Genomic DNA, 22,817 nt, shown 5'->3' on the forward strand with positions numbered 1-22,817 from the left:
TACCTAGTTCACTTATCTGTCCCTTGGTCATTTTTCTAAACTTTTCTGAGAGTCTGCCACATGCCAGGCACTGGAGGGAGGGGGCTGACCACAAATTTGCCACTCAGCTTTGCTGGAATCAAGGGTCTTGAGCTCTAAGGGGCTTTTGGGATCATCTAGCTTAGTTCACTCATTTCATGGATGAAGTGGAGGTTCAAGCTGAACTCTGCCTGGGGCTCACAAAGAGCCCAGGGTGGGTGGATGCTCTGACCACATCTCCATGTGGCCTGAGCCTAAGGAGTTCTTTTGCAAGTGAGCCAAGGGAAGCCTCCCAACTGGAAAGCGTTACTCTGTATTGTTAAGATCACCAGCTCGTGAGCAGACGCACAGCCTCGTGCCTCCAACCGCGCACCCACCACCGTCACCTTAGCGTTCATTCGGAAATAAAACCCAGCGAGGCAGGCTGGGCCCCGCCTCAGTGTATCCCTGCCTTAGCCCAACTCACCAACACGAATAAGCGTTTTTGTTCTTCTTACTACTTTTATTTTGCACTATAAAAAACAACAACATCAACAACTGGTAACATACTGCTTTTCTTCACATTCATATGGATTTTAGGAAATTATTGCCTTTTCCCCTGGAGAAATAACCTACAGACAAAAAAGTAGTACCACATTGAGAAATCTTCAAATCCCAGAAGTCAACAGCTTGAAGACAACCCCGAGGGGCGGGGAAGAAAACAAGCGTCACCAGAGACCAGACAAGCACATATAAGGACAGCAAGCTGGGGTGACAACCGTTTCAATGCCACTGACTCCGACAGTGGGTACCCTTTCTCTGCTGGCACCCAGTGCCACCACCTCAAAGGGGTGATTGTTGGTCTGTGGTCTAAAGAACTCTTCAAATGACGCCAGAGTTGCTTTGAGGAGAGGTGCAACGAGAAAGGTTCAAGTATGAGTAAGAATCATGCCAAAGTCCAAAGTCAGGGTAAAACCCACAGTGAAGAGGAAACCAGAAATGTTACTGTCTCACTGCTTCACCCAAATGACTCCACCTGACCCAAGACAGAGTCTCAAACACATCTGAGGGTTCAAATCAGCATATACATCATGTCCCTAAAACCCTGTAGGGTTACTTTCCTGACTAGGTGGTGATCAGCTTATGCCCTGAAGCAACAGAGACAGATACGGAGACTGCCAAAAGTTAAAAAAATAAGGTGGAAATTGTGCTTCCTTCAAAATGAACTGGCTTTGTTACTGCCTTTTCTCCTGGTCCAGCAACTGCTTTCTCTCACGTTGCTGCAGGTATTTATTGCCTTATGCTTGGAATGAAAAGGCAAACTTTGAGGTGCAAAGCCTGGGCAGTCCTGAGGGTAGGGGCTCTGGAAATACAGTAGTCAGCACACGCTGTGCTCTCATAATGGCTTGGCCTTCCTTCAGTCCCAAGAACCTATCCCCGAGGTCAGTCTGAAGTTTGTTTGCAAACCTGGTGACCCTTCACTGTCCCACCAGGACAGTGGGACAGAGTGAGGTCTTCAGTATTGCACAGGTATGAAATGTCCACGAGTTAAAATACAAAATCACAGTTGTTCTTGGAGCTGGGCTGGTTCTCCCACTCTGGTCTTAGCAGGATGTGGCTGTGGCCATGGGGCTCTGACTGAGCTCTGAGACCGCTGAGTGGGTGGGCAATGGTGCCAGCACTGAGGTAGGGAACGTGCAGTAGGAACCCTGCATGTCAGGGCTCAGTGTCTGCAAATGGGCTATGAACGAAGGGCCAGCTGCCTCCCCTTGGGAGGAGGGAGCCTGGGGGCTAGGCGCGGAAGGCAGGATCTCGGACTCATACTGTAGGAGCTGGCCCATGAAGCTGAAGTTGGGCGAGACCACACTTCTCCTCTGCTTGATGTAATCAAAGGCGTCCTTTAGGTGGAACTGCTTGGTCTTCATGAGGTAAGCCATGCAGATGGTGGGCGAGCGGGAGATCCCAGCCTCACAGTGAACCAGGACCTTGCCTCCCTTTTCCCTGACACAGTCTGGAAGAAAGAAAAGACAGTGGAAATGAGTTGGGATTGGAACTCAAAGGCAACTGGATTTAATTAAATAATTTAAAAAAAAAGTGACCTAGTTATCAAATCATCATCCCTGCTCAACGTCTGTGGTCCCACACCAGGCTTTTGCCAGCCTTTAACCTCCACTCTGAGGATAGACTTTAGGGTCCCACCATGATGTCTATCTCTGCGTAGGACCTTCACAATCCTTAGTTCTCCAGGATACTTTCACAGGTTCTGCCACTGGAGGTGCTAGACCTGGAGTAACTCCTTCCTTGGGATGCCATCTTAACTCGGGTTCCATGGATGCGTTTCAAGACTTTGGAAAATCTTTGAAGCTGCATGCAAGTTTTTATTGCACGTTCACATTTCCCTGAGAGGGTCCCAGGCTCAAAGACTGACTTGGAGAAACAATTCCTGCCTCTCCGGGGTCTGATTCTAATGGTGATGGCCTAGCCCTCATCCTGGTTGAGGGCTTCCATCCTCCCCGGGATCCCTGTTTGGCTGTGCCAGGGCGGGATGCTTGGCTCAGCACCGAGGGTTCCCAACCAACCAAACATACAATAAATAGTGCACAGCCACTAATTATAGCCTTGGCTAAGTAAGGCTTACTAGACGGAGTATATAAATGGCTTTGGCAAACTCCATCTTGCACAACAATGGGAGTCACTGCTATAAAGCTACCATCTTCAGTTAGCATTCGTTAGCTCAATATGACAAAAGCGGGGTGCCCTCCTTTTCTGTTCTACTCCTCCCCCCAAAGGAGCTCCAACTGTTAAAAATGAGCAGGGGTAAAAGGTTAAACATATATACACAGCAAATAAAAACCACAAAAGAGTCTTTCCAATTCCCTCTCTTGCTAGTGAGGAAACAATTACATCACAGGAAGTTAGATGTCCATGGCACTATGTAAGGCCACATTATGCAAAAACATTTAAGATTTTGAAGGGCAAATAAAAAGTCAGCCCCCTTACCCACCTCCCTCCTCAAGTTCAAGAAATTTGCAAATGCATCTCTAAGATCTGAAAGATCCAGTTTCTGAGGAGTCAGGGAGGAACCTGGAGTTTCCCCAACAGAATGAAAATCCCAAAGGACACCCCAGGGTTCCTCATTAGAAGTGCCCCAGTCTCTGATTCAAAAGAAAAAAAAAAAAGTTCCTGTAAATTAGTTTAAAAGGGACTCCAAGTTCCTAGGATTATAGGGTCGTGACTCCAACCTTCTTTTGCTCCTCCACCAGCAAAAAGCTGGTAGTCTAGCTTTTAATTGGCCCAGAGCCAAATCCCAGAAAGCAAAGGGCCTACAGTATGTTGCTTCTGGATCCCACTTCACCCCTGGGGGCTTGCCTTCTATGTGGCCCTCGGAAGGGGTCAATGCACGGTTCGGCCTCAGTCCCTCCTTCCTTCAGGAGGGCAAGGAGTCTGGGGAAAAGCATCTCGTGTGCCTTCAGAATGCTGTGGGTTTGTGCGGTTGTGTACCCAGACACAATGCACACACAGGATGGGGAGGGAGGCTTCTGAGAAGTGATGGGGGCGGGTTTCATGACCTCACTGAGAAGCTATCTAGATAATTAAACAACAGGCTGACAAGGGCAAGGCATTCCCAGGGACAACAAGTCAAGGGTTTCCCACCCTGACCCCATCATCTTGACTGTCTCTCAGAGACTCCAAAGGAACCATCGCAGCCCAGAGGCTCAGGCAACAGGGAGGCAGGCTCGGCCTTTCACCTCTGGTGAGCTTCTCTGCAGGCTTCTGTGGAGTAGAGATTGTGTGTGCTGAGCAGAGGGCTCACCACGTGGTGGAAGGGGGGCCTTTAACGGCTCCCTGCACTAAGTAATGATTGCCACACCCAGCACCGGCCTTTCTCCCTCCAACATCCCTCAGAGCACGAGGCAGGAAGATCACTGCTCAGCTTCAACAGCTATGCATGTTAAAGGGAAAGAAGGACTCTGGAAAGGGAGGCAAGCTCACAAGGATGGGGAGTGGTGGGTGCTTGCAAATCTGAGACACAAAAAAGTCAGTCCAGCCCCCAGGGGAGATGGTTGAGGGAAACAGAGGTGTCAAATGAAAGAACAATCCAGCCTGCTCGAGGAGGTCGAATCCCAAGGCCCAAAGCCCTTTCTAGGCAGAGGGACGAGGGGTTTCCAGGCCTACACAATGGAGTAAAAGATAACTGCCTCACGGAACGTACAAAGGATGCAAAAAGATGCCAACTTCTCTGCGCATAAAGCACAGAGCTTGAGACGAGTGCTATCTTTAGTCCCAAATCAGCTGAAAATGCAAAACAATTGCCCCCAAAGCAGTTTGCCAAAAACCATGGAAAGCTGCCAGGGCCCTGGGGGCTCAGTGCGTAAGGAGTGCTCTCTCAGTCCTTCTGTTTGTTTTCAAAAATAGCCCAACCTACATAGAAGCAGTTGGGGTGGTTCTTTCCCTCCCCTGCTTCCCTGGCATATGGAGCATCACACACGGATGCACCCTGCTTCCCGCCCAGCCAGAAACACTAACAAGAGCGACAGAGTATTGCTATAAAATTGTAGTAATTCATTTATCTTGCAAATTAAAGCTCATATTAATAGCAACTTAAATCCTCCCCTCTGTCGTTTCGGTCGGTGCATCCAACCAGCCAAGTTGACTCTACAACAAGATGCTTTTCTTCTCAGTGAAGGGAACCCCCATCAGTACATCAAAATCCAAGAACAGGCTCCCCTAGGGGGCCCCCAGAACAACTGAGGGGGAATGGCTGCACCTACCAATGAAATCTATTGCTTCTTGAAAGTGGGAGCTGATGTTAGCCGCATGGCTGTCTTCCACGGGGATCCATTTGTAGTGTAGGTGGGTCGTGCAGGCCTCAGAGGTCCGTCGTGAGACATTCAGCAGAGCCGTGATATGCAGGTTGGCGAGGAACTCGCACTTGGAGGCATGGTAGGCACTTCCGAGGTACAGGAACGGAAGGATTTCGACTGGGCCGCCCTGGAAGGAGGGGCAGAGGAGGACAACCAGGAAATGTTGGATTAGCTTGCTCTTTGGGGAGAAGAAACAAAACAACCCTGACCTATTTGTTTTCAGGTGGGAGGTTCCCTTTCTGGTTTCCAGGTAGAGAGCTCAGAGTCAGCGCAGTTCACCCCAGAGTGTGTGGGTGGAGCCTCCGTCCTGGTAAACTCTCTACCCTACATTACTGCCTTGTGACTCAGTGACAGCAAATCCCACACAGCTAAGATTTTCATTTTCTTATATATATTGAGGTGGTAGGAAATGCCGGCAGCCTTCCTATGCTGACATGGATGAGAAGAGGGTGGTGTGATGGAAGACTTGAGAGGCCCGTGCTATAGTTCTAGCTGCCCTGAGAGTGCCAGAGTGAGCCCTTTAACCTTGGGGGCAGCCTCGGTTTCCTTCTAGATAAAATGGAAAATGGTTCAACAAGGTAAGCCCCCTCCTTTACAATCCTGACGTTGTATATAATGTGTTTCATCAAACCTAGGACACTGTGGATCCTAAGATGCATTTGGAGCTCAGAGATGTTAAAATATGCTTCCCCCTGCCCCCCAAAAAAGTATACTTCTCAGAAGTGAAAATGACCACTATCTATCCAAAATGCTCAGATAATGAAAAGCTGTTAGGCCATGGGCAGGGCCTGATCCTTTTTTGTTTTTTTGGGTTTTTTTGGCTGTGCTGCGCTGCATGGCATGCAGGCTGCAGGATCTTAGTTCCCCAACCAGGGATCAAACCCGTGCCCCCTGCAATGGAAGCATGGAGTCTTAACCACTGGACTGCCAGGGAAGTCCCAGGCCTGATCTTCTTGTGGGGCTGAGTTTTGGTGAGAGACGCGGACATCTTCACCCTTTTGGGAGACCACTTATACCTGAGGTTTCTAGTTAAGAAGGATCCCCAAAGAACCAGAGACCATCTACCCTGAGGAAAAGCTAAAAAGAACAGCTAGCTAGTCAGACTCTGGCAGTCTCAGCATTTCCAGGGTGGCAAGAAAAGCCATTGTTCCATACTTGGAACAATGGGAGCCCCTGGAGATTTAGAGGGAAAACACTGAGCTGGGGTGACAGTGGCTGTGTCTTTGGCAGCCTTTCCCATATCATCCATCCGCTTCCTGTGTTTCCATTTCCTGTCCTGGAATAAGAGTAGAATGGAAACTCTCTGCCAGACCCACAATAGGGAAAGGGGCACGGGATGAGGGCCAGGAGAAGGCAGTTCTCAAATTACCCCGCATGGGTGTTTGCTTTTTCTTTCCTGAGAAGTCAGGTGTTTAAGGCAAAGGCCAGTTTGGCCACTTGAAAGAAAGTTATAGAGATTTTACAAAAGGTAGTAATAGTAACCAGTATTTTTAATAGCTGGCCCCTGAGCTTAACACTTTAGATGTACCTACATAGATCTCTCCTTCTCTTTAGAGCCTGGAAAATGCTGACACACCAGGCCTGGGATCCTACTCAATTTCTCCTGGAGCTTAGCCCAACACCCCTGAAACCATGTTTCTTTCTTTTTTTGAATCTTCTTTTTAGACTCAAGAGGAAGAAACCAAAGGCCTTCAGAAACCCCAAAGGTTAACACGATGTCACCCGGCTTCTCTCAAGGTAGAAACGCTATTAAGAGTAGCACTAGGGGGTTCCTCAGATGAACCGTGGAAGCACACCAGGGCCTCGCTGGTCCTTGCTTGGCCAAAGGTCTGCTGTGCTTTCACAACATCCTGCAAATTCTCGTTTCTCTTTCACTTTCTGAGAAAGGAGGGGGAAAACACCACCCAAACAAACAAACAAAAATAGAAATTCAGCTAAGCCGGACGCGCATGGCTTGAAAGCCCAGGGTTCATCATACACTGTAATTTTAATAAAAGAAAACAAACAAGGTAATAACCCTGGCACCTCGCCAAGCTAACAGGTTTCCATTCAAGGAAAAGCCACCTGGCTGTATTTGGAAGTTTATCCCCAGGGGCAGAGCTCTGCTCTTGGCAGGCAGCTGGCATCTTACGCAGTATCTAGAAATCTTCCTTCTTATGATTTGGGTATGTTCTTATTTTGTGCAAAGAGCTTTTTGTGCAAAAAGCTCCTCCTACCAAGTCAGATGCCTAGAATGGCCCTCTTCCAAAAGAAGGCGTGTGGAAAACAGAACAGGGTCCTGAAAAGAACCAGAACAAGGAGTTAAGAGAAGGGAGTTCTGGGCCTAGTGCGGCCATGAACCCAGCTGCAGGATTCTTGGCAAAATCAATCATCCCACCAGCTGTGACAGTTTTTCCCTCTGTAAAATGGGAAGGTAGGTTTTGATCTCTGTTTTCTGCAGATTTGGGTCCTTGCTGGTATTTTCCACATCCTCCTGCATTGTATAGGTAACCCCTGCCTGAGCCGTCCACTTTTTCTTCCTCTAATGAGTTGCCAGAAAGTACAGTTCTTTGAAGGGAAGAAACCCACATGTTTGTAGACACATGAAATCCTCTAGTGTGTCTTGATCTCTGGTTTCAGAATTTATGGAATTATAAGCATCAGAAACCCCTAGGGGAGGCTGCTTAGCCATCCAAATAGTAATTTCTCTACAACCCTCCCCCAATCTTCCTCCTTCAGTTAAAAATACCAAGACACGCCTTTACAGGTACTGGGTTGGTTTGCAAAAACTGCAGAGCATGAACAGTTACGAAGATCAACACAGGAAGCCTGAAAGTCAGCTCTGAAACGTCTTCAGGGAAACCTAAACCGATATTTCAAAGCTTCTCTGCACCTCCCAGGCCAGCTAACAATAATGTATCTTTCGCTTCCACTTTTTGCCAGAAGCCACCAAGCATCCTGAAGCGCATTTGCTCTTGTCAGCTTATTTGCTGGAAGGAAGCCCACTTACTCTTAGATGGAAACTCAAGTTGGCAAGCAACAGAGGCTCTCTAAAGCTAGAGGCCTCTGCCAACTCCCTGATCCGCAAACGAACCAACCAAGGTTGCTGAGCAGGGAGTGGAAGAGCCAGGGTGCTGTGCAAGGAACAGAGCCAGGAGCCGGGATGGTACTTCCACACCATGTACCTGGTCATAAGCCGGCCTGTAGCTGATGTTGAGCACTGACTTCCCACACTGACTGATGAGGGCTGTCTCGGTTTCAACCTCCTCTGGTGAAATGGGTTTTACGTCCACGCAACACTCAGGATATTCCGAGTGGAAAGTCTCATATCCCCCTAAAAGACAAAAAAAAGGCAAGAAAGATATAAGCATCGATTTTTCTCAGGCTGTCAGAAAATGCCCAGAATTGATCAATACCCTGAGTGTGGAATAGTAAAAAAAAATATTCAGCTACTATACATTTTGGTCATATTAAAAAATTGAGCCAAAACAAGTAATAGTTTTAGAATAGAAACGGGCTCCACAGACACACACACACATACACACACACTCTCTCTCTCTCCTAAAAAGCTATAATTCAGAGAGGCAATGATTAACTTTCTATGCCTATCAGAAGAAGCTTAAACTGTGAAAGGAAATATATCTGACATCTGGCAAATATTAACCAAATCCCTCCAGAAAACAAAAGCTATTTTCTCTCATTCATCTAAAATGCAGGTGTGATTATGCAGAATTTCATTAATTTGTGAATGAGACTCCTAAACTGGTCTGTTTCATCCCTAGTCCCTTAGCTCTAAACTGGATTATAGACGAAACCTCCTCTATTCATAAGGGAATGGGGGCTAACAGGAGGTTTAAACTCAGGGCAATAAAACAGCCCTGACCTTTCTCTTTGCCAAGGTGCTAAGAACACTGCTGACAATCCTCTCCATAGGTCCATTGTAATCAATCTAGTTAATTACCTTTCAAACCAGAGCAATGAGGCCTTCTGAACTTAATTCTTACCTCCTTAAGTAAAAACTTTCTTTCTCCTTGATGACCACCTACTCTCCCTTTATCTTATTACCCTCCCCTCCTGAACTTTCTCCCCAGCTACACACACACTGACACCCTCATACCTGGCAGGTATGATTCTATAAAAATCCTAACTATATTTAAACTTCTCCAAATGGATTAGATCACTTAAGGTAAAAACTACTCTCTGACCAAGTCATAGAAACTTGAGTAGGTAAGTTCTCAGGCCCACACACAAGGTAGGGAAGAACCAAACGAAACACTGGCCTCGAAGCCTCAGAATGCCAAATGCTGCTGGCTGCACAGGCCAGACTTGTGTGGGGAAACACTCTGCTTCCAATCCAAAGGGACCTAAGACACTTCCAAGAGCCTCCAGAAAACCTGCTTCTTTTTCTGGCCCAGAGAACTCACTTGGGGTCAAATCATCAATTTTTTTTTTTTTGGCCATGCTGCGCAGCTTGTGAGATCCTAGTTCCCAGCTTATGGGATCTTGGTTCCCTGACCAGGGATTGAACCTGGGCCCTGGCAGTGAAAGTGCTGCCAGGAATTAGGAATTCCCTAAATCATCAATTAAATAAGCATTCTGAGACCATGTATTTTTCCAAAAAGGCCCCCTTTTTTTCTTCTGTCTTTTGGTGTTGTAATAGCCCCACAGTGGAGCACATGGTGGTTTTTTAAACTCCTGCAGTAGGCAAATGGTTAATGGATTACACGGCAGTCTCCAGCTCTCTCCCAGAAGCTGCAGCCAATTCCTAGAATGAGTCATCTAGCCATTACTGCTTCCTCTCAGCTTGCTGGAACTGCCCCCAACCCCATTTAGCACACCCAAATCTCCCCTGTGGTCACTTCAACAGATAGCCAATGGGGCCTTCCCAAATGAGCTTCTGGACCTCCACAATGACCACGTTCCCGGTCGTGATGACAGGCCATGCCGGAGGGAGGCGGAGGTGGAAAGTTTGAAGGTGTCTGTGGCTTAGTTTTCCCTCCCTCCCCACCATTGCCCCCACCCCCTTCCCTCCCAGAAGGCAGAAAGAAACCACACTTACACTGACCCTCAGCTTCCTCCGAAGAGGTGTCCCTAGTTAGCAAATCACTTCCTGTGCCTGGGCCTCAACATTTTGAGTCCCAGGAGACAAACTGAGTGATAGGGGATGGGAATCTGACGTAAGAGTGGCCCAGGCCCTCTCAAACTTCAGAATGAGGCTTGGGAAAGAGAAGCCTTCAGGCCACCCCATCTCTTGGCTTTAAACAGAGAACTTAAGAGTTGGCTGTTGGGCTTCCCTGTGGCACAGTGGTTAAGAATCCGCCTGCCCATGCAGGGGACACGGGTTTGAGCCCTGGTCTGGGAAGATCCCACATGCCCTGGAGCAACTAAGCCCGTGTGCCACAACTGAGCCTGCGCTCTAGAGTCATCGAGCCACAACTACTGAGCCTGCATGCCACAACTACTGAAGCCCGTGCGCCCAGAGCCCGTGCTCCGCAACAAAAGAAGCCACCACAATGAGAAGCCTGTGCACCGCAACGAAGAGTAGCCCTCGCTCGCTGCAACTAGAAAGCCCGCGGGCAGCCATGAAGACCCAACGCAGCCAAAAATAAAATAAATTAAAATAATAATAATAATAAAAAGAGTTGGCTGTTAGGAGGACAGACAGGAGGTGCGGGTGTGGGCTGGGTCCTGCCTGCCTGTTGACAAAATAAGGCAGGCAGACAAAGTCTCAGTGTAGTTGAGGGACAGATAAACAGGGTCCTGCCTCTTTCAGCTGGGGTCAGGAGTCCTATAGATTAGATGGTCTGTCTTTCACCCACTCCCATCAGAGGCGTGGAGAGACAGAACATTCCTCTCTGGTGCCTCACTTGAACTCCAAGAGCCGTGGCAATTCTTTTGGCAGCTTCAATCCTCTTCAGAGTGATTCTGTTTTTGATCACCACCGCATTACCAGGGGAGCTGAGCGGAGAAAGCACACGGACACTATATATAAATACGCACTGACAATGCCGTTTGGTCATCTCATTTTAGTGGGTTTTTTTGGGAGGGGTGGGCATTGAGGGAAGTGTAAAAGGCACTGCAGGACTTCCCTGGCAGTCCTGTGGTTAAGACTCCGTGCTTCCAATGCAGGGGGCGTGGGTTCGATCCCTGGTTGGGGAACTTAGATTCCACATGCTGTGTGGCCGAAAAAAAAGGTTTGCCCCATGATCTGAGATGCCACTAGATTAAAAACCTGAACTCTTATCTGGATGTGAGTTAGGTAAAGAAAAAATTTTCTTTGGCAACAACTTAAAGTTTAGTACTGTTATAAGGGTAAGTATTAAGCAATTTCTACTGAAATTTAAAACGGACATAACTTTCGACCTGGCAATTCTCATAATTTTACTGAAAGATAGTGCACATGCAAAAGCATTTGGACAAAGGTATACTCTCCCACACTGCTTCAAATACTAAGGCTGGAAGCAACCTACTTACTGGCTCTCACCAGGGGATGGGTTTAAAAAGTGAATAGGACTTGTATGCTCTGATATGGACAAATCTCTCAAGATCTAGTTAGATGAAAGAGGCAGGAACAGGAAACATACAAAATCATTCTATTTTTACTCATGGAAAATTAATTTATCTAAAGATGAACAAGAAATAGTTGACTGTTGTCTCTGGGGAGTAGAACTGAGTTCTAGGGTGTGCAGAAGATCCACTTTTCATTGTACAGCCTTTGTGCTGTATGTTACTTACATTAAAAAAAATTTTTTTAAACATTAATTTTTCTGAGATGTGAGTCTACAGAGCTGCCTACTTCCTGTGGCAATAACTTCCAAACTGCTAGCATGGCCCCCTGCAGAGGGGTGGGGAGCAGAGGTAGGACCCCGAAGGGTTTCCTGGAATGTATCTTTTGTGCTACTGGAGAGGCAGAAGCTTTTTCTGTACTCACTGCTAAGAAGAGGAGACAAAAAGCATATCAAAAAGAAATCAGGGACTATGTGTGAAAAACCTCTGCAGAGCTTGGAGGGCACTCTCCATCTCCTGGGGGCTGAGGCTGGGTAAAAGAGGAATATCATCATCTTCTGCCTCTGTTGTTTCCCTAACAGGAATCAACAGGGGACCGTCTGCAAGAGGTGCTAACAGAGGTGGGAGCTGCCCGTGTGCCTCTGGAATCTCCTGGCCTGGAATGTGTAAAACTCCACAAGTTGCATGGTTTTAAAACAGCGCTCTCACTCTCTCAGCTCACTGCACCTGAGCCCTGAACCACATCAGTGTTACATCTCAAGGTGTCCCCGTCAGAGTCGGCCGGCACAGCCTAGGCTGAATCCTCATGTCTGCCCTACAGGCTATGCCTTCAATACATTTGAGGTTACAAGGGACTCAAATACAAAGCGGCAGCAGTTATAGGAAGTGACACAGAAATCAATATTCTGGAGTCTGAGAGTAAATCACCCACCCACCACCAACGTCATCTCCCCCAGCAGGTGGAATGGGCAGACTGGTGAAGCAGCTTCTGGAGATCTCAAACCAAATGCGACGCAATCCCCTTCACAGCCACCCTATGGCACCTCTCATGTGTCCTGGCTCGCTGGCCAGCCTGCCTCCCACCCCTGGCAGACAGCGTTAGGCCCGCCGGGTTTGGCCCACGACCAGTACAGATGATCCCGGGGTGGGGGAGAGGAGGTGAAAAGGGTCAGCTCCAAACGGAGCTAGAGAACGGCCTGGGAGGGGAGAAGGGGAAGCCAAGGAACAATAAAAAGCAATAAAATGAAATGGAAAGGAAGGGGAGGGGAGGGGAGGGACTCGCCAGGGTCAAAAAGGCAAGAGAGTAGAAGAAGACACAGCCTGACAAACGTTAATCGTGCAGGAGGGAGGAAAGGGGACACCGCGGCGCCACACTTCGGGGGTGAGGGTGTTGCGACCTGCTGATCCCTCCAGATCTGTCCATCAGGACGGCTCCAGAGCGCAGGCCCCAGCGAGAGCGGTGAAGCCGGCGCCAGGAAAGCCGGCCCGCGCCCAGCACTAGGCGACCGACCCCCAGCTGAGAAGCAGCGCCCCCGGCTGCGTAAGCAGCCCCACCCCCCCCCCCCGGTCGAAAGGCCGATCGTCAAGCGCTTTCGAGGAACTCGAGTGGGGAAGCTGTGAGCGCTGACACTGGCAGTGCCCTCCCTAGCGCACGTCAAGCCCCAAGGTGCAGACTCCCGCCAGCGGAGAACTTGCTCGGGTTCTAGCGTCAAGGAAGGCGCCCGGCGCCAGCAGGGGACCCCAGAGCCCGGGGCCGTCCCGGCTCGGACGGTGACAGGGGACCGGCGTCCCCAGCGCGCTCACCTTTGAGGAAGTAGACCCGCGGGCCGGCGGGCAGGCAGGCGAGCAGCGAGGTGAGCACAACGCGCGCGGCGCTCTCCTCGCGCAGCTTCTGCCAGTGGCGGCTGCCCTGGTCCAGCACGACCACGGCCGCCACGCCGCCGCCGCCCTCCTGCAGCAGCCGCGCGCGCGCCGCCTCGTCCGGCAGCACGTAGCGCGCCGACACCGCTCCTCCGCGGGCCCGCCGCAACACCACCGAGTTGAGGTTGACGTTGAGCGAGCCGCGCACGCTCGAGGCGGCGAAGGCCAGGTAGGGCCGGCAGTCGAGCACCACACAGCGCGCCGCAGCCTCCTTGCGGAGCATCTTGCGCAGCTGGCGCCCGTCGAGCGACGTGACCTTCATGCCGCCGCCGCCCAGCGGCCCCGCGCAGTGCGCCCCGCAGGTGCCCACAGCCAGGGTGCCCGCCGGCGAGGCCCGGGAGGGCGACCCGCGGGGCTGCGGCCGGCCGACCGAGCCCGGCGCCGGAGCGACCGCTCAACTCTTCTTTCCCGCCCTGCACGCTCGGCACCCAGCCCGGCCACTCGCCGCCCCAGAAGCCGGGGATTCCGCCGGCAGCTCAGCGTTTTATGTGAATGGGTGTACAGCCTGTGACGTGGCTGCCCATATAAGGCCGAATAAGGGTATTTCCCCGCCCCCTTCGGGCTGTGGCCACGCCCCCCGGGAGCCGGACGTGCTGGGCGGGCGCCGAGCGTTAGTCAGCCTGAGAAAGAGGAAGTGGCAGGCAACTTGCCGTGCTGTCTGTGGCGCTGCGCGGAGACACTCACTCGCGCATCACCGGGGACTGCTGTTGGGGTGTCAGGAACGCCACGAGGCCGAGGTGACCCACGCTGTGCGGGAAGAGGAGGAAGCGGAGGAGGCGGAGCTGGCGTCGTGACATGGGTTTCGAGTTTCATAGACGTAGGTTCAGAACCCGCTGGGGGCCGGGCCAGGTACCGCGGTAGGCAGAGCTAGGGGCGCCCTCGGCCAGTGCCCTCAGATGGATCTGACGTAGATTTCGATCCTTACCCGTCTTTACGCGGGAAATGAGATGATAGCTGGAATTTGCTTCGAAGGCTGGGTTATCGGCTCAAGATTGGGCTTCTGTTGGTGTGGTTGAAGCTTGGTGACGGGTACCTGGAGGTTCATTATTACTGTTTTCTCTACTTTTCTTTATATTTTGAAATTTTCCATAATAAAAGCACCTCAAAGTAAAAGTGGAGAGAGAAGAGCCAGCAACTAATCTCCCCAAATGGGTTCTGCCTTCAAAGGATTGATGGTCCTTTTCTTTGTCACACTCCCAGTAAAAATTAGAATAATTGTTTTTTGAGGAACCGTTTTCTGGGCCCCAGAAAAATCTGTCCTGAAATCAGCTGCAGCATCAACATGCACCGTTGATGGAGCTCAGCCCAGCCAACTGTACAGGTGGCTTCTGGATTTGGGGGATTATCTGTGGCTCATGTATAATCCCAGGCTGTCTGCACCCGCCAGTCCCCAGCAGCTTCAGGCTTCCCATCCCCAATCTTGGGGAACTGGACACGATTCACCCATTCAGCAAGTATTTACTGAAGGTCAGCTTTGTGCCCTGGTAGCTGCAGGGACATGCTTGAGGGAAGCATGCTTCTACCCCCAAACTCAGGACTAACCATTTTATTGTGAGCCTGAGGCAGGAGGGACTGCCTGATGGAAAACAGCCTGCCTCCACTAGGGTGGGGCTTGTTTACTACCGAACGAGGGGAGTGAGGTTTTTAGAAGGAAGCAGAAGTCCAATTCTGAAATCAAATGCAGTCAAACCAGACAACAGCTAGCTGGCCATTGCCTCTGGGTTTCAGATGCCTTCAGTCAGAGGCGCTGTCCTCACCCTGCCAGTGGAATCCCAATGAAGATGTGATGCTGGGGGGTGGGGGTGGGGTGGGGGTGGGTTTCTTTCTCTTTGGGATTATACGTGCCAGCCTAACCTGCAATCTGCTCCTCCTCTAGTGTCACCGGAACCACCCAGCCCCAGATGTTTCAACCTACAACCACACATGTATGGAACACCCACATGGCCAGGCTCTGTATTGGTTGCTGGACACCAAAGTGAGCAGTCCTCACCCCGCTCCAGCTGCCCCCAGCTTGGAGATGACTCCTGGTCCAGCCCACAGGCTCTTTTTTTAAAAAATAATTAATTAATTAATTTGCTGCACCGTGGCGTGTGGGATCTTAGTTCCCCGACCAGGGGACCAGGGATCGAACCCCTGCAGTGGAAGCGTGGAGTCTTAACCACTTGACCACCAGGGAAGTTGCCACAGGCCTAAGGTCCTGTAGTCAGCGTGGAAGAGCATCCATGGTGTGCGCGGTGGGGTAGGGATGTGGCCCTGGAGAAGGCCACCCAGCGCAGAGGAGAGCTGAGGTGAGCTTAACGAGAGTGAATCCAGGTGAGCCAGGCCATGGAGTGGGAGAGTGGAGGACATTCCAGGCAGAGAAAACTGCTTGCGGTAAAGGGAAAAAAACCAAGAACCCAGCAAGGTATGTGCTGGAGGTACGTGGGAGACTAAGGCATTTCTGGCATTTATTAGAAAGTTAAGCATGCTCAGGTGACAGAGGGACTTGTGTGCCATTTAAGGCATTTTGATCTTATCGTTTGGCTGGAGCAGCCCCAGATGAGGGTGTTACTCAGTGACTTGGTCAGGTGAGCATTTGGGGACCTCACTGAGGTGGCACTGTGGAGGATGGATGTTTTATTTGCAAGTGGAGGTGGGGTCCAGACCGGCGTCAGGGAGACAGATAGGCGGCTTTTGTGGGTAATCCAGGCCTGAGCTGATAAGGACCTGCCGGAACTTGGCAGTGATAGCAGCAATTGAAGAGGCCACACAGATGGGAGAGACATTTAGGAAGTAAACTGCCGGAAGGGATGGGATGGCGGAGGAGAGAGGAGCGGAGGGTGACTGAGTAAATGGTGACACCTTTAGATAGGGACCCTACAAGGAACAGGTCTGGGTGTGTAGCAGGAGAGGGGGCGGGGGTGAAGTTTAGACTTATTGATAAGTAGGAGTTGATCCTGGGCCACCCAAGGGGGTAGTGGAAAGGTGGCCTGGCAAACAGTGCAGGAAGGTCATCCATCAGTGGATTGTTCTGTCACTTCCCACCCCAACAGATCACTAAGTCCCTGGCTTCCAAAGACTCTGCCTTCCAGATCTCATTCCTAACCTTCCCTTTCTAGTCCCATGGCCAGGGCCAGCTTCCTGGGTGTGTGACCTGTGTAGCTGCACAAGGCCATCCTTAGAAGGGCATGATGCTTGGTTTGATGCTCTGCTGTCACTCTCTTGAAATTCTTGATGATTTTTGGTCAAGGGACCCTGAATTTTCCTGTTGCACTGGTCCCCGCAAATTATGTATCCCGTGCTAGCCATAGCTGCAGTTAAAGGGCCCCATTATCCGCTGCACTGGACCCTACAGTAGCATCCTGCCTCCCAATCTCCAAGCCCTCTCCTTTCTCTCTTGTCTTCTGCAATGTGATCTTTTTAAGCTTAGATCAGAGCACAGAGCTCACCTGCTCTGTTCAAAAACCCTCAGTGGCACCTATGCACTGTCTGATAAAATCCAAATTCATTAGTGGAACATCAAGGTCCTTGTTCTAGCCAGTTGGCCGTAACCCACCTCCAGCCTCATTTGTCTCCTTCCTTCCCCCTTCCCCCTTCCCCCTTCCCCCAGCCCCAGGCTCCAGTCACACAAAACTGCCTATTTCCCAAACTCCCCCGGTATTTTGCTGCCTCCACACTTTTCTACAGGACTTGAGCGCCTCCCCCATTCCTTTGTTACGAATCCTTCCCTGCCTTCACACACCAGCTCCAGAGCTACCGTTGCACCTCCAAGAAGGCCCCCCTTAATCCCCCAGCCTGTTAATCAGTCGCCCTCCTGGGTGTTCTCACATTGTGCAGTTTCCCCCTCCCCCAACAGTGTTATCTGTCCTGCCATTAGTTTGAAGGCTCCCAGGCCATACTCAGGACTTATCCCACCATCTGTGACCCAGTCATAACACCCAGCACATGGTAGGAGCTCAGGCAATATTGGTGGAATGGAATCCAGTGCTTGCTGAGGCTTGAAAGCAGCAGGCTTTTTAGGAGGCACCCAGGGGTAAAGTTGGCCACAGCATAAATCAGGGCCTTAGACCCTGGGTCGGGAGGCAAGATAGGAAGCTGTGGACGCACAGGCCCTAGGATCAGGAACTAGAATTCATAGGCCACAGGCCTAGGAGGAGGAGGAGTGTGTCTGAGACTGGAACTGTTTAAATAATCATGCCTTTCTCCACCCCCCCACCCCACCCCCTGCCCACTGCTTTGGAATGGGAGTGAGGGGCGTTCAGGGAAGAAAGCAGAATTTAAATTAACGTGAGCATATGAGGCAAGACCTTGTTCTATTTGTCATTCGCTCTCCCCTGCCAGTTCTACTCAGTCGGGCAAGGAGATTTTTACTTTCTTGACCCTCCTTGACCGGTCATCTTAGTCCTCAGGTCCCGGTTCATCACTGCGATCTGGTGTTCTTCCCCTTTGAAGGGTCATAGTGCCACTTTTTAAAAAGCGTGGGCCCGTTCCTTGGAAAAGTGCACACACAGCTTTCAGCTTCCAATGTCAGGGAGTTTCATGGACCTGGGAACTCCTGTGATGGTCCCTGCTTCCTTCCTCTGCCCATAAAGTGGGGCCAGGTGGCCTGTGGGGATGGATCAGAGGGTGCCCCAGAGTGCCACCCAGAAGCCGACCCAAGGGTCCTCTAGCAGCTCCAGCCCCTCAGACGATGCATTTTGCCAGCTCTCTTCATTTGCTTCTTTCTCATCATGAAAGTAGCACGCATGCTCGTTGTCGAAAATGTGGAAAAAGCAGAGACGTGAAAATGATGTTTTTGTTTTTAAGAGTGCTACTTTCTTTGGTGTCAACATACCCAGTCAAGACTGCTGTTGGGTCTGGACCCAGGACTTGCTTCCCACCATCTTGGTCTAAGGAAAGAGCACTGGACTAGGAGTCAAAGATCTGGATTCCTGTCCAGCCTCTGCTATGACGGGCTTCTGTTGTCTCCCTAATATTCATAGAATGCTTTTTGTGTGTGTAGGTGTTTTTCTCCCCATGACCCTCCCATCTCCCTTGCCCCCAGGATCTTAGAGTGGAGTGAATACAATGTTCACTCAAGGGTACAGGCAGCACTTGCTGTGTGACTGTTGAGAATCACTCACCCTTTTGTTTTCCTGTCATGGTTTCCTCTTCTATAAAATAGGGATATTAGCGCCTATCTGCTAATGGTGAGTGACAATGACGTAATATACATAAAGCTATAGCCCTACGCAAGCATAAGGTATTTGTATGGTTGTTGCTGCTATTGATAATATCCATCAGCAAAGCATTTACTCGTTTACTCAGTCAAATCCTGACGCACTGGTACATTCAGCTTCCTCTTCTGTAAAATGGGAGTGAAAATAGGACTTAGCTCATAGGTTACTATCAGGATTCAGTGGGTTAATCCACGAAAGGTACTTAGAACAGTGCCTGGTGCATATTAAGAACCCAATAAACGTTAACTAGTTGAACAGCCTGTAGTATTTTTTCCAGCCAAGAAAAGACTTTTCTAACGGCACAGGAAAAAGAAGACGGGGGTAGGCATGACAGGGAAGAAGGAGTTACTTGCTGCCTAATTCAGCTGCCAGTGAAAGAAGGAATTACTAGAAGCCTGTGAACTTGCTCTGAAGGCTTACTGAGTACAAAAGGATATTTAAAGAGTAAAAATCCCCAGACCCACTTAACAGTAAACTAGGAAGGACAAGAAGCCATTCATACAATAATAAGTGCTAAGTTAGGTGGTTTTGATATTGAGACCTGAAGAAACTTTACAGAAGACAGATCAATAAAGCCTGGAGCATTAGAGCAGGCGAGTCTGGGAGAGGGGTTTAGCTTTGATAAATAACCCCTCCAATTGTAAGAGCAAGGACTTTGGAGTGTGACGTTTAAGTCCCTGGTTTGCCGCTTACTACTGATTGTGTGACCTTGGACAAGTTACTTCACCTCTCGAAGCCACAGTTGTCTCATCTGAAAAAAAAAACGGGGCAGGGGCGGGGAGAGATAATAATAGTACCTACCTCATAGGGCTGATGAGAAGATTAAATGAAGTACCTACAAAAAGCCCTTCTCTGCCTGCCTGGAGCATGGTGAGGGCTCCGTGTGAGCCAGTATTTTTCTTTATGAAAAGTCACAGGCAGCACGGAAGCACAGAATCTTGGCAGTAAGGAATTGTAATTCTATTTTGAAATTTTCCAGGGAGGGAGCTTACTGCCTCATGAGGCATTTTTGAATGAGGCCAAAAAAGGAAACAAGCATATCCTGGGATTTTTATGAGATGCCAGGTATGTCCTGAGCCCTTCACTTAATCCTCACAACCTCCCTGTGATGTAAGCACTATTGTCCCCATTTTACAGTTGACCAAGGACAAAGAGCTGAAGCTGGCTTCCCTGTATTTTCCACTCTTTGCTTCCAGGTCTGGAGAAATGCTGTCTAAACCTAGACCCTCTTTGAAATATTTGAAGATGGTCATCTTGTCCCTTTCCCACCTTATCTTTTCTAAGATAACAGTCCTTGTTCCTTACTCTAACTGTTTTCTGAATTCCTAGAAGATTTTTGTTTATTTGCCAGAACTCTTTACTTGTGATCCCTGAATGAAATGGAGGTGCAGCAGAGAATGTCCATTTACTCAAAGTTCAAAGGTCTGACCAAAAAAGAGTGGCTGTTGAGGGCCCTGGACATGGTTAGAGAAAGGAAGAGATGGAAGAGAGCAAACACTTGAAAGCAAAGATGCAGTTCTTCCCCTCCACTGGGGAGCCACAGACTATTTCTGAAGGATGCGAGGGGGATTTTTACCCCCCACTCCTAGCCTACCCCCTGCAGCATTTCAAGTCTGGCCTGGATGGGCATGGGGCATCCTTGAAAGCTACAGGAAGTGGGCTGGGTGTGGGAGGATGTTAGAAGGAGCAAGTTTGTGGTCCCTCCAGCTTCACTATAGAGATTCTGGCTAGAAAGATAAATGGCTGGTAAAACTTGGTCTTTTTTTAAAAATGGGGAGTGTGTGCCCTTAAGTGAGCATCGTATTTGCTCCATACTAAGACTCTGGGGGCAATGAGGATGGAAAGGCCATGGGGAGAAAACCACCTATATGTGAAAAATCTACAGCCTCTGAGTAGAGATCTCTCTGGCTGCTGGTTTTCTCTCCCCACTTCCCCACCACCACCCCTGCTGTGTGGTGCCTGGAGCTGTTTCCCACACTCCAGTCTTTTACCACCTTCATGGACTTTGCAATATCTGAGTACCACCTCCTCTGTCATTCCTGAAATTGATTTTTCAGAGACTCATTAAACAAACAAACAAACAAACAAAACCAACCCATATTTTGTCTTAAACAGTAGTCTCTGAGGTTAATTGTGTTTTTTTGTAGTAGAAATTAAAATATATGACAATTCAAATAGGAGACTTTCGTCTGTATTCCACCTACAGTCACTTCTCCTGCCGCTGGGATGCCACTCTCTTCTTGGAGAAACAGTGATTGGGTTCTGGAGTAAAGGAGACAAGCGTCGGGCCCAGACTCTGGAAGTGGCCAGCAGTGCAGTCTTGTACAAATGGCTTAGACTCTTCCAAGGGACAGTTTCTTCTTAGTAAAGCTGGGATAATTAACAAGTTGTAAATTAAAAACAAAATAATATACTTGAAAGTACCTTGTAAAATGCTTGGGATATTCCTTTTATCAGTAACTTCCTTGCTCCTGGGGAAGGTGGGGTCTGGAATCCTACCTCCTCGGGCCTAGAACTAGTGGGAAAACATTCCTAAACCTCAAGACTTCAGAGCCAGGGCACTGCCCAAGGTTCCACCAGCCAGGGCTCCGCCCCTGACCTGCTGTGGGACACTGTGGGAGTCACTCCCCTGCTCCATGCTTCGTTTCCTGTCTTTAAAGTGGGAAGAGTTTTGGCGGTGCTTTGATTGTGCCTAAGATCGCCTGGAAGCCTGCTCAAATGCAGATTCTCCTCCTGGGGCTGGAGAGTCTGCATTTCCAACCAACTTCCAGGTGATACTGTTGCTGCTGGCCACAGACCACACTTGGACTAGCAAGGAGTTATTTTACTTAACTCCTAGAGGTGTTGAAAGGCTTAAATTAGACAATACATCCTAAACATTTAGCCCCGTGCTTCCTTCAGGAGCTTATCCAATAGATGGTACCACTATTATCAGTATGATAGTGATTGGTGTATATGGGAGTAAGGGTGGGTTGAGAGGTAACCCCAGATAGAGCAGAGGTTGATGAGAATTCTTGTAACTGTGGGGTTTGGAAAGAGCAAGTCCTAGCTTTATAACCCATGCCATAGCTGTGTGAGTTTGGCCAGATCTCTTGACCTTTCTGAGCCTCAGTTTCCCCCTCTACAAAGGGGAGGGTGGTTGAATTAGATGGTGTCTAAGGATTCTCTCAGCTTTAAATCCAAACTTGAGGCCAGTGATCTCTGCACCACCCCCACCACTAAAGGACACATAACAGGCCTGACCTTGGCCATAACCTTGAGCCACATGTGTTGCAGGGATGGGCCTGCTCAGAGCCCGCCTTGACTGCAGGGAGGATGAATAACTGGAGAGCCCAGTTTGGTGCCCTTGGTGTTCCTTGAGCTCTGAGTGACATCACTCCCGGAAGCCTCTGTTCCTTGGGCCTCACGCAAGGTTCTGCCTGCTAGGGGGGAGGATTTGCAGCCGGGATGGGAGCAGGCTTGCCACGAGTTCAGAAAATGGATGTAAAAGGAGGCATTTCAACATTCCATCCCACTGCTGCACTGCACCGGAGGCAAAGTTGATTCACGAGTAAACTCTTTGTAAGCATGATTCCAACCTTTCCACATACCCCTCCAGACTCTGGTGTGGAGACCCAGGTGGCCAGAACCTGCAAGAAACTCGCCCGTCAGTGGAAGAAATAGGCATCCAGCAACCTAGTCCCCGAGCGAGAAGAACAGGCCTGCTGAGATGCTTGAGTGCCATGGCTGCAAGCACCCTGCCAGTGCAGCCCCTTTGTTAATCCACAAGTGTGTATTGAGCCCTCACCAGGAGCAAACATTTATTGAGCACCTGCTGCATACCTCTGGCTAAGTAAGTTCACCTGAATAACTGATTTAACCTCACTACATCCCAGTGAAGAGAGCCTGGAACAGAAGGGGGCATCCAGGTTCAGAGAGGTTAAATGACTTGTTCAGCGTCACACGGCAAGACATCCAACAAGGTTCACAGCCTGAGCAGAGCCCACCAGGTTGAGCTGACACCCTCCCTTCTCTCTCCTCTGTTACGAACTTGTATCAAAACCCCTGTCCTTCATGGTTACACTCAATTATTTATGTTTCCCTCTCCCTGGCCCGAGCGAGGAGCCAGCTCCTAAGGTCCCTGCAGCCATAGTGCCTAGCCTGGACCACAGCTGGCCCTAGGAAGACATCTTGCCCAATGGGAACTCAGATCCTAGCACTGTACTGCTCACTCCAGGGCTGAGAGGGGAAGGAAGAAGAGCCTAGGGCTTCATTCCTGACCTCAGGAGCTTACTGTCTGGGTGTTATGGACCCAGATCTGAATCTTGAAAGGGAAAGAGGGTGCATGAGTCAGGCTGGACTTGGTTATAGA

The 22,817-nt window shown here is 49.7% G+C and overlaps 1 protein-coding gene across 1 annotated transcript; it reads right to left on the bottom strand.

Annotated features, from left to right (window-relative positions):
• Positions 1 to 500: 500 nt before the first annotated feature.
• DUSP5 (dual specificity phosphatase 5) lies at positions 501 to 13,766 on the bottom strand. The gene is made up of 4 exons (XM_007469638.1): positions 13,152 to 13,766; positions 8,027 to 8,175; positions 4,770 to 4,989; positions 501 to 2,008 (listed from the first exon to the last, which is right to left on the bottom strand). Exons 1-4 carry the CDS (start codon positions 13,528 to 13,530, stop codon positions 1,602 to 1,604), a joined length of 1,155 nt encoding a protein of 384 aa, XP_007469700.1. The 5' UTR covers positions 13,531 to 13,766; the 3' UTR covers positions 501 to 1,601.
• Between the last annotated feature and the right edge of the window lie 9,051 nt (positions 13,767 to 22,817).

This window comes from Lipotes vexillifer, unplaced genomic scaffold (assembly GCF_000442215.2).
Source record: "Lipotes vexillifer unplaced genomic scaffold, Lipotes_vexillifer_v1.1 scaffold240, whole genome shotgun sequence".
Classification (NCBI taxonomy): Eukaryota; Metazoa; Chordata; class Mammalia; order Artiodactyla; family Lipotidae; genus Lipotes; species Lipotes vexillifer.

Coding starts and splice junctions, on each gene's coding strand:
- DUSP5 (XM_007469638.1), bottom strand. CDS start 13,530: ATGAAGGTCACGTCGCTCGACGGGCGCCAGCTGCGCAAGATGCTCCGC. Junction 8,176..13,151: donor GCGGGTCTACTTCCTCAAAG/GTGAGCGCGCTG, acceptor TTTGTCTTTTAG/GGGGATATGAGACTTTCCAC. Junction 4,990..8,026: donor ACAGGCCGGCTTATGACCAG/GTACATGGTGTG, acceptor CCCTCCTTCCAG/GGCGGCCCAGTCGAAATCCT.